Source organism: Lethenteron reissneri, chromosome 26 (genome assembly GCF_015708825.2).
Source record: "Lethenteron reissneri isolate LAM-NWPU_2019-01 chromosome 26, ASM1570882v1, whole genome shotgun sequence".
NCBI classification, from domain to species: Eukaryota; Metazoa; Chordata; class Hyperoartia; order Petromyzontiformes; family Petromyzontidae; genus Lethenteron; species Lethenteron reissneri.
The window spans coordinates 23,228,906-23,240,681 of NC_083804.1; the positions used below are offsets into that span (position 1 = coordinate 23,228,906).

The following is an 11,776-nucleotide window of genomic DNA, read 5'->3' on the forward strand; positions in this document are numbered from 1 at the left end:
GGATCCCGCGGTGGAACTAAAAAAATATCGCCTTCATGTCGCCGGCCAATCATGCGCGCCGAATGTACAAATATTCGTCGAGCCAAGCAACGGGGGGGGGGGGGGGCAGCTGCGTTTTAAAAGCTAAGCTTGCTCTCACAGTGCACTTTACAGGCATTGTGTATAAGTTCGTCACCACACAAGAAAATATCTCCTTTTATTTCCGCTCGGGATTAATAGAAGCCCGCTGGATGCGGGAGCTTGAAATGCAGCTCGCATGCTGACTGGGAAGTGCCTCGCTCGTGCCAAGCACTCTGAGTCGTTGATTCATCAGCTCGCGGTACACGCATCGAATCGCACATGTCGTGTGCGCGTGTGACCCTTGCAGCAGCTGGGGGCTGCTACGTCTACGTCTCTTTTTCCAGCTGTTCAAATAAAAATGTCCATAAATGTTTGATCGGGTAACTAGCGCAAACCAAACTGCACCTTTCCTCTTCGAGTGAACGCATTCCTAGACGTAAAGAACCTGCCGACGTGAACCCAAAGCGTGGGGCCCGGATTAACGTATGTTTGTGCGATTTGGCAGAATGCAGAAAAAATGGTGGTGTGCATTGCATGCGTTCACGGGGAGAGGCGACTTTCCGCCCGTGCAAGCGATCGCCCACCATGGGACTCGTTCGCGTCGCGCTTTTTTTTCTCCTTTCACGAGCTCATGGCCTCCTCGTACAGTGGGCACCATTCAAACAACGGCCGCGGGGATTGGCGTGCCGCGCATTTTTCCGTGCGGTGTTTTTTTTCGACCACTGAAAAATGTGAGCTCATTACGTAACTTCTGCGTCTGTGTGTGTGGTATATGTGTGTGCAGATAGATAGAGAGGTTGTCTCTTTAAAACAACGGCTCTGTTTGTTCCCATTTTTCTTGTTTGTTGCCACAGTGTTGAAACGTCCCGTGTCTGTTGAGGAACTGCTGATGGCGGGCGCCCCCTTTCTCAAGAAAACATTGACGGTGAGTCGGGGATGACAACGTGAATGGGAGATGGACGGAACGGTGCGTGCAACAGGGTTGTCTGCTGTGGATGAATGGCCGGTGGATACAGTGCACGATAACGCCAGTATCTTCTGTTCCGAATGAGTGAGCGAGCGAATGACAGACGGGTGAAAACAGCGCACGACGTACCGTTTGGTGAGTAAACGAAGAGGTATTATTGGCTACAACAATGTTTGCTGCTGAGGACAACTCCAGACAATGTTTTTTTCCCAGTGAGCAATTTTGTTAGAATGTGTAGAATGGGCGGTGTTTATTCGATTTCAAAGTGTTTTTTATCAGATGTTACAAAAATGTGCAAACGCTTCCAGAAAAAAATAATCTTGTGTTTGACTAGGAATTTAATTGCATGTGATGTTTATTTTGGTTTTATATATATTGAGTCGTTCCTGCAAATTGCTTCTCAATTGCTGAGCAACCAACAGACATGCTGGCGCTACCAACAATTTCCCAAGCTCTGCTGTCCTATAAATAATGTTTCAGCCTTTAAATGAGTTGACACGTGTGAGGAAACTGGAACACCTGGAGAAAACCCACACGTGCAAGGGGACAATACTCTATCCTACACAGGAGGGACAGATGATATCGCCACTAGGGAGACAAAGCCGGCCGGGCGTTGCGCATAGCCACTCAGCCCCTCGTACACCGTTCCAGCCTTGAAAGGTGCTCGCTAACAGCACTTGCCCCAACAGTCTGTTAAGGCTGTAACACGGGGGGTCTTTGTCGTTTTTATGGTGGCTCGTGCAGGTGCTGGGGGATGCAGTTGGCTGGGGGTTCGTGGTGCGGGGAGCTCAACCGTGCCACATCCAGGCTGTGGATCCCAGCGGGCCCGCGGCCACAGCTGGCATGAAGGTACCTGGAGCTTTTGCCGTCCAATATTCAAGTGTTAATTAGATCTTGTTGTGTGTGCTTGCCCGTGTGAGCGAGTGTGAGCCATGCCGTGGCGGTTAGCGCACTGATCTTAACTCTCGGTGGCCCGAGTTTGATTCCCAGCCATGCACATCACCGACAAGTGGCATCTGTGAACCGGTTCCACGCCTCTCATAGGTTGACTCGGCCAAATACAAGCACCTGTTACAGCAAAATAACTGCGGAGATAAAAATGGCTGGGTGGGGGGTGCGGATTTATCACTGATATTGATCTGGATGGGGACGCCTATTGACATTTAGACGGTGTACATTACACACTCGAAACAAACTCCCGGCTTCGCGTGGTTGACGAATGTGTGCTGAGCCTTAGAATCTCCAGATGCTCCTTCACGTGCGCTTCCTTGAATAGTCATGAAGCTAGGATGGCTTCCTGACTGCAATCACGATATTGAGAGTTCCACGTGGGTGGAGCGGCTTGCGGCCCTGCGGTTTGAACCCAGCGGCCCGAGGTTGATTCCCAGCCATGGCCGACATCGGCCATTTCACCCACCCACACTGACCTCCGCTGTGAAGTATAGGTCAAACGACCTCCCTGACTGGCAACCATCGGGAGGGTAGCCTTCTCCCTGCAGTCGATTGGCAAAGCAATGTACATTTGTATTTTCTCACTTCCGTGTGGGATATCACACTGAAGCTGGCACTTCTCCAGACTCTGTAAACGAGCAGAGTAATTTCACGCGCGCATATTTAAGATCACGCGTGTGCATGCAAAAGAACACCGGCGCTGTTTTTTGTGTTTGGAGCCAACTCTGATGCCGTCGCGTTTACTGTTTTGCGGCCGTGCAGGTTTGCCAGTTTGTGGTGTCGGTGAACGGGCACAACGTTCTATCTCTCGACTACCGCACCCTGAGCAACCTCATCCTGACGGGACCTAGCACAATCGTCCTTGAGGTCATGGAAGACATGGTCTGATTTTGGGCTCAGTTTTCACTTCATCCAGCAGCTTCGTTTAGTTCGTTATCTAGTTTCTTTTCAAGTCACAGGTTTATTCATGCCAAAGAGTTTCAAACAGAAAATAATGTTAAAAGGGATAACAAAAAAAAAGTTTAGTTTCGTGAACATTTCAAACTATTGAAGTGGTCATAATTTCTTATTTCCAAAAGCCATTTGTGTACAGTGCAACTTTTAAGCACGGGGCCAAAATCTGTGTTTGATCAACGGGGGTGGGGGGGGGTCGCGTCCAGTCGGCCCCCTTTCATGGAAACCGTGCAGGCGTATGGGGGCTTTGCAATGGGCTCAAGAGGAGAGCGGCGTTTCATTCACGCGCCGGCAGCCACGGCGTTCGGGACAAGTATATACATCCGTTTTTGGCTGTCGATGGACTGGAAGCCGGACGACTCCGTTTGCGATCAACGAAACGCAACGATTCGCTCAAATAAAATAAAAAACCCAAAAATTGTGAAGAAATTACCGAAGTATTCGTCAGGTTTTTTTTTATGTCCGTCGCCTAAAGAGCAGCTGCTGCTGCTTCTGTCGCACGCCGTGTCGCTCGTGCGGCCTTGGCATCGCGAGGCTAGCGATGCGCGACCTGATGTTTTTTTTTACTTGTACATAGACGACGACGTCGGTGTTTTTCCGCGTGTGGTGTAAGCGGAGCCGCTCCAGTCGGGAGGAACTTGGTGCATGTGCCGTTTACAGTCCGGCAAACGCGGATGCAGTCAAATACACACCACCGTATCGTCAAATACACACCCACCACCGGATCGTCAAATACACACCACCGGATTGTACGAACCTTAAGCATCAACTCTCAGATGCGAGGTGTTTCCCTTTTTACGGGAATTACCGGATGCATAAAACAAACCACACACACTCGCACGCGCGATTAGTGTGCACATTCGCCCAAATGGTTTGCGTGCTTTATTTGGATACGTTTTATGTAATTAAAGTAGTTTCTTTTTTACTCAACTCTTGCAGATGTGAATAAGCAAAAGGGACGAAGGTTCCCGGGTTGCTGTGCATATTCAGCTCGGTAAAAAACAAAACAAATGTCTCTCTTTATTCAGGTTGTTTTTGTAGTTTGATCTGTTTTTCTTATCAAGCGAACAGATGGAACTAGCGCCACCGTTAATCCAGGGGGTGGAGGCGAGGGGGGGTCACGACGGGGTTGTGTGATGTGGTGTCGGCAAGGCAAGATTCGTCGGCCACACTTTCACGAGATGCCGAATCGTACCGGACACCCCCACACCCCCCGCGAAAAATACAAAACGACCGTCTCGTACCCAACACAGGAGGAGGGAAGTATCAATAAAGGCAAACACTAATTGACATAATAATTGAACAATGATGGCTTAATTTTGGGAGTGTGCAACACACAACTGTGCTTTGTTTACTTAGTTACCATTGTGCCATGGGGCTCTGCGTGAAGTTTGTGCCCATGAGTCGAATGTGTGTGTTTTTAATCAGGTAGAGCACCGACATGGGCTTACAATGGGGTATGGTACCCTCTCCATGGCGTATTTACATTAGAATGGAGGGGGATCAAACCGACTTTCAGAGCACCAATGATTTTTTACGATGGGACTCATTTGCAATAACCTCTTAAGAACGATTGGCAATATTTATTGTTTCTTCCGTTTAATATCAATGAGCCAAGCGTCAAAATGTTTAATGTGGACGCTGTTAAGTGCTTTGAAGGAGAAAAAAAGATGCTATAATGGCCATTGCTATCCTGCACACCGTGCGCCCTGATGCGTACAGCCACCGCGCATCTGCACGGGACGAATCCACGGGTCGCATCGGCATTGCCCACCAAATTTTGCCATTGTGAGCGCAAGCTGCGCATTGGGTATGGTTGAAAAACCCGCCAAAACTAAGCTGTAACAAAAAAATCACTCGCAACAATTCCTTGGCCAAAGGATGAAATGGAGCACACGAGTCCATAGGAGCAGAGCGATCACCACGTTGCTATGGGGACCGAATGTACAAGTGAGGCCTTAGTCGGCGTGGCATGTACGTGGGATGAAACAGAATGGCCAAATCCTTAAAGCGATTTCCGAGCTGTTGCTGGTTGCTGAAGCCATTGTGCCCACATGTTCTGCTGCAAGGATATGGAAGGGTAATGAAAACATGAGCAGCATTTGTCCGCGTCAGCTGTGCTTCTGCAGTTTTATTGTGGCACACCATTGTAAACTACTGAGATTTGATGCAACAAAATGCCAAGGCTTTCCTGCCGAACGTACTTTACGTGTTGCCTTCATGTCTTTGAGATATTGTTGAGGTTGTGCTGAGTGGTACCATAATGGAAACACTGTGAAGGTTACATTTTTTCATCTTTTGTGTTGAAGCTATAAAAAAAGAGAGAATGGGCAGTGATCTTTAGAGGCACAGGTTGATGCTGCGTTTGATCATTGTTGTCTAGTTTGACGAATTGTCAAATGAAAGTGAATCTGTGTGGATCACAACAAAAGTTAAAATAAAGACGAATAGAAAATGCGGGATTGGTATTTTTGCGCTTGATTTCTCATCGACGTTACACTACAAATTACGTGACGATTTTACCCACGTGTGATTTTTTGGTCTTGCTATTTTAGCAGCGATCGAACAATCGTGTTGAATGGATTGTTTATATTGATGCATATGATCTACACGTGTTATGTAAGCTTTACAGGTCGATCTACATTCCCAACCTCACCTATGGCCGGCCATGAGCTTTGGGTAATGACCGAAAGGATGAGATCGCGGGTGCAAGGTGCCGAGATGAGGTTTCTCCGCAGAGTTGCCGGGCCTCACCACTCTCTGTGATGGGGCGAGGAGCTCGGTAATCTCGGAGAGCCGCTGATCCTCTGAATCGAGAGGTTGAGGTGGTTCGGGCACCTAGTAAGGGGCCCTCCGTGACGTCACGCGATTTTGGGACGATTTTTAACCCCCCCCCCCCCCTTCGTCACACGGCGTCACAAAAAGTTAGACCCCTCAAATATGATGTCACAAAGCTCTGCTCCCCCCCCAAAACAATAAAACATGCTTCAAATCGTTTTAAACTATTGTCATTGTAGTGCGTATTTAATGTGGCACTGCACTCTGATGTTGTAGGAGAAAACATTTATTAAAAAGTATATTTAATTAAGTAGAACGTGTTGTCTATATTTAAAGTTGCACATTTTGATGTGACGTCACATTTCTCAACCCCCCCCCCCCCTCGTCACACATCGTCACAAATGTCTGACCCCCCCCTATGTGCGTGACGTAATTTATGGACGGCCCCTAAGGATGCCTCCGAGTAGACTCCCCCTGGAACTCTACCGGGCAGCACGTCTCACTGGGCGAAGACCCAGGAGCCGGCCCAGGACACGCTGCTGCTGGCGGGACTTTGTCGCTCGGCTGGCCTGGGAACACCTGGGAATCCCCCAGGAGGAGCTAGAGTAGTGTAGTGTATCGTGTAGTTTATAGTAGTGTCGTGTATAATAGTGTATTGTGTAGTGTATAGTAGTGTAGAGTAGTGTAGTGTATAGTAGTGTCGTGTATAATAGTGTATAGTGTAGTGGATAGTAGTGTGTAGTGTATTGTGTAGTGCATTGTCGTGTATAATGTTGTGTATAGTAGTGTAGTGTATAGTAGTGTGTAGTTTATAGTGTAGTGTATATTAGTGGATAGTGTATATTAGTGTATAGTGTAGTGTATAGTGTGTATAATGTGTATAGTAGTGTGTAATGTATAGTAGTGTATAGTGTCGTGTATAGTAGTGTAGTGCATTGTGTATAATGTGTATAGTAGTGTAGTGTATAGTGTAGTTTATAGTGTAGTGTATAATAGTGTATATTAGTGTATAGTATAGTGTATATTAGTGTATAGTGTAGTGTATAGTAGTGTATAATGTGTATAGTAGTGTGTAGTGTATGGTAATGTAGGGCTGGAGTCCGTCGCCATGGAAAGGGAGGTCTGGACCACCCTGCTCAACATGCGACTGCCACGACTCCACCAGGACAAGCGGATTGAGAAATGAAAGGAACGAATGTTATGCCAGGGCTTTTGGGACAAACGAAACTTGTATAACGAAACCAGAACAATAGTATCATCAATGCAAACGAGATGGTAAAAAAGATCGTAAAATAAATCACGACGTTTCGGGTGCAACACAAGCGTCCATCATGTGTTGCGCCCGAAACGTCGTGATTTATTTTCTACCTATGTGACTTTACCGAAAGAACCACAGAGTATGGATTCCTGCAGTCACGAAAGCTTCAAATAAAGATTGAGATGGTAAAAACCGGACAAGAAAATATTGCATTCTCAACTCGAATTTAGAGAACCAATTGGATTGAGTGAATATGCAAACTCCAAGTAAACACGCACTCGTGATCTGTATACATGCTTGTGTGTGTTAATGTGGGGAGTGGTAGTGTAGCGGTTAGCACGCTGGGCTATGAACCCGGCCACCCGAGTTCGATTCCCGCTCACGGCCAACACCAGTGACAATTGTCTCAACCGATTCTGGACCTCCTCTACATCGGCTCAGCCTCAAATGAGTATATGATACGATGCCTAAAAATATTGCCACTCAGGAGACAAGGCGTGGTGCTGGCCACCCCACCTCCTTCGTGTGCCCTGCCAGGCCTTCATCGGTGCTTGCTAAGTACACTTGCTCCAACAGTCTGTCAAGGCTATACGGGGGATCTTTGTCTTGTTTGTCTTTGCCATACTTCTGTGAAAAATGTTAATTTGGACCTTTGTATTATAAATCGACCTGCTTGCATTTACATGTCTTCTCTGCTGAATGGTGCTCGCAAATTCGACCATCTGTCAGTAACCGAGCGAAGGTTGTTTTCGTTCTTCCAGGTATATTATTGACACAATCTCTCCATCTTAATGAGCATGATGTCCCATCTGCTTCCTTTGGAATATATATAAATACTGGGTTTGTGAATATATAATGATGTGGCACTGCTTTTGTGAAAACAATGCCAACGTCCCCCCCCCACCCCCCCAGGAACGCCTCCCCGTGTCTTCCACGAGGGTCCTCCTGCTTTCGGTGCACGTGGGATGAGAACGAATAGCCCGGAGATCCATATCGCATTGCCCCGTCAAATTAATTTCGGAGCAAAACCAATAACCTGGGCAAACATTTCAGGAGTCGTGGGCGTGTATTGAAATGAGCCAACAGCGGAGTCATGCGTTGCTGCTCTACACTACAATTTAAATGAAAACGGAGAAATGTGAAACCAGGGATTCTTTTACTAATGAGTATCCTGAGTTCCCACAGGCGATTGACAGGTTTCCCTCGCTTTGTGCGGTAGATGCGTTCCAAAAAAAAATTAACCGCGGCTTCCTGCCGAGGAGCGCACACGGTACTGTCCACAATGTTGTCTCACGTCCAACCGCACAGCCGCATGATGAGCGCAGTCAAAGCACACAATATCGCGACTAGAAATAGGTTCGCCGCATGTACGCAAACGCACGCAAATGGAAGCCGTACAAAGCGAAGGAAAACTTCACTTGCATTTCTCACACGTCTCGATTCCAATCTGCGGCTATTGGATTGAGGAACTGAAATAGCTCATCGGCATCGTCAGCCATGATCTATCCACAGCAGTGACGTGTGGTTGGTGAGGCACTGGCTCGTGTCAAGAGCCAGATTCACACACTGAGGGGGCGTGGCCTCACTGAGGGGGCGTGTCCCCCTCAGTGAGGCAGATGTGATAGCTGCCTCCCCTGGTGCTTTTTCATTGCAGTTTTATGACGAGACCAGCGAGCCTAAATATCTTTATACACATACGGGAAATAAGTTACCTGGAGGACATGAAATGAAGGAGTCTACAAACATTACATTTGTAATGCGAGCGTAAGCGGGGTTCGCTGCTCGGCTCTGGGCCAATCATACGGCCCAGGGTATTGGGGGGCGGGGCCCAGTATGGGGGTGTATGTGAAGGTCCGCCGCTCACCTCGGGTCCAATTGGATGCGAGGTGAGCAGGGGCGGAACCTAAAGGAGGAGCCAGCAAGTCGCTATGCGGAGGCCGGATCTGGAAGGTTCGGTGAAGGGCGTGGTGAGAGGGAGGAGACAGGATTACGTGGTGAAGGGAATATAGGTGGGATCCCGGAAGGGCTCCGGGTCAGTTGGTAGAGTCACGAAGCTGGACCACGTTGGGTGGCCGGAGGGGATCCGCGCCATCAGCCACGTGGCTGGAGGAGCTTCGAGCACACCGTCGGCAGGAGCGGGGGAGCGGAGCGACTGACGGGAGAGCACGTGCGGGGCACACGCGAGAAGCAGCTGGTCCGCTGTCGGGACCAGCGGAGTGCGAGCATCAACGGGAATAAAGAGTGACGGAGACCAAGCAGTGTGTCGGCGAAGTCCTTTATTACACATTGGTGACATACTGAGATAGTAACAGGCAAGCACTTATTGCCCGCGCTCCATCCAGTTTCTCAGGGGTTGCGCAATCAGAGGGGAGGCTGAGCTCGTCGCTGCCTCACCTCATCTCTTCCTGTATTTGCAGTGGAGCTCCTGCAAATTTGGGGATTTTGACTATAAAATGATTGGAATCGTACAGAAATTACATTTATAACAGATCAGTGGAACAATCTGAATATTTATTTTATTTGATTATTCTTTTTTTTCTACTTTTCGTAACAGCTATTTTCATTGGAGTATGACAGGTGAGGGCTCTGCCTCCCTTGCCTCCCCTGACCGCACGTCCCTGATCCACAGGAGGATGAAGTCCTCACCACGCCGTCGCCATCTCTCGATGTGTCAGGTTGCAGCAATCCATCCAGCTCCTCCTGCATGCGAGCCGCTCTCATCGCTTTGCACCTCTTCGTGTGAACGCCCTTCCGAGCACGGTCCGTCCCTCTCTGGCTGCCACTCCGCCATGAGTCGACGAAGTGGTCACCATCCCTCTCCTGCGGTGACGCATCTGGCCCAAAGCCCGCTTACTTTTTAACAAAGGGGCCGTCCATAAAGACGTCACGCGATTTTGGACGATTTTTGACCCCCCCCTCGTAACACGGCGTCACAAAGCTCTGCCCCCCCCCCCCAAAACCATATTTCCATTTTGAAAATAAAACATTCTTCAAATCGCTTTAAACATTGTCATTGTGTAGTGACATTTGTAGTGCGTATTTAATGTTGTGCTGCACTCTGATGTTGTAAGAATTCTATCTATATATATAAAATCGCAAATCTGTCTGTCTGTCGGTCTGTCTATCTGTCTGTCTGTGTGTGTGTGTGTGTCGCCGGACCATACGCAGTTTCATTGGACGGCGGTTGCCCCTGGCAACGGGTAGCGACGCATTCGCTGCGGAATGGACGCCATTTTTATTTTTAATTCCCGTTAAAAATATGCGCACACATTAACACGCGACTCTGAGGTAAATTCATCAAAGTTTCACGTCCTCTTCACTCCCCCCCCACCCCAATGTGTGCAATTAGTGCCGCCCAATTACTATTATAGGGTCGGTAGATAATAAAATTATACCGATTAGACAGTATTATTGTAGCGCGGGGGGGGGGGGGGGGTTAACGGCCCCAGTACCCAGCCTCAGCCGGGTGGCCAATCTAGGCGAGGCCGGAGGCTCTGCACGGTACTAGGCCTCGACACGCACACTCTGTCAGGCGACGACTTTGTGGTATAAACTCGATATACCCAGCGTTGCCCGGGGGAAAAATACATTTAAAATCTTCTGAAAACTTTAAAACATAACATACCAATGAAAATACAACTGTGTAATTAAAACTCTAAACCCGACCGCGCCAAGAATCGATTCCCTGAATCGCGAAAAGGAATCGAAGGTTGTAGATTCATTTAGAATCGCCTTATTTCCGTTTAATATAAGTTGGTTATAGAGTTGATATAAACTGCTACGAATGGGAAATATCCGGCGTTGACCGGGGCTAAAATATAGTTAATACTCCTGAAAACTTTAAACATAACATAACAATGAGAATAAAACTCTGTAATTAAAAATGGAAACCTCCTATGCGCCAGGAATCGATTCTTTCAATCGCGCAAAGGAATCATCGAAGGTTGTAGATTCCTTTAGGATTGCCCTTAACATGTGGTGAGGGAGAGTGGTGAGGGAGGTGAGGGAGGGAGAGTGGTGAGGGAGGGAGAGTGGTGAGGGAGGGAGAGTGCTGAGGGAGGGAGAGTGGTGAGGGAGGGAGAGTGGTGTCCCCTGTGACCCCTGTGACCCCTGTGCCCCTGTGACCCCTGTGACCCCTGTGTCCCCTGTGCCCCATGTGCCCCCTGTGCCCCCTGTGCCCCATGTGCCCCCTGTGACCCCTGTGACCCCTGTGTCCCCTGTGACCCGTGCCCCCTGTGTCCCCTGTGCCCCATGTGCCCCCTGTGCCCCATGTGCCCCTGTGACCCCTGTGACCCCTGTGCCCCATGTGCCCCCTGTGCCCCCTATGCCCCATGTGCCCCCTGTGACCCCTGTGACCCCTGTGCCCACTGTGACCCCTGTGGCCCGTGTCCCCTGTGCCCCATGTGCCCCCTGCGCCCCCTGTGACCCTTGTGCCCCCTGTGACCCGTGCCCCATGTGCCCCCTGTGCCCCCTGTGTCCCCTGTGCCCCCTGTGACCCCTGTCCCCCCTGTGACCCGTGCCCCATGTGCCCCATGTGCCCCCTGTGCCCCCTGTGCCCCCTGTGTCCCCTGTGACCCCTGTGCCCCCTGTGCCCCCTGTGACCCCTGTGCCCCCTGTGTCCCCTGTGCCCCATGTGCCCCCTGTGCCCCCTGTGTCCCCTGTGCCCCATGTGCCCCCTGTGTCCCCTGTGCCCCCTGTGCCCCCTGTGTCCCCTGTGCCCCATGTGCCCCTGTGACCCCTGTGACCCATGTGCCCCCTGTGACCCCTGTGACCCATGTGTCCCCTGTGCCCCCTGTGACCCCTGTGCC

At 49.6% G+C, this 11,776-nt stretch overlaps 1 protein-coding gene across 3 annotated transcripts in view; it reads left to right on the top strand.

Moving 5' to 3' along the window:
* DEPTOR (DEP domain containing MTOR interacting protein) overlaps window positions 1–5,389 on the top strand; it is a 38,527-nt gene extending 33,138 nt beyond the window's left edge. For all 3 annotated transcript variants that reach the window (XM_061560618.1, XM_061560616.1, XM_061560617.1), the window contains exons 9-11: window positions 915–985; window positions 1,772–1,876; window positions 2,741–5,389. In XM_061560618.1, the coding sequence (XP_061416602.1) occupies window positions 915–985; window positions 1,772–1,876; window positions 2,741–2,866 (302 nt within the window). In that variant the 3' untranslated portion in view covers window positions 2,867–5,389. The remainder of the gene's footprint in view (window positions 1–914; window positions 986–1,771; window positions 1,877–2,740) is intronic.
* Window positions 5,390–11,776: the final 6,387 nt, after the last annotated feature.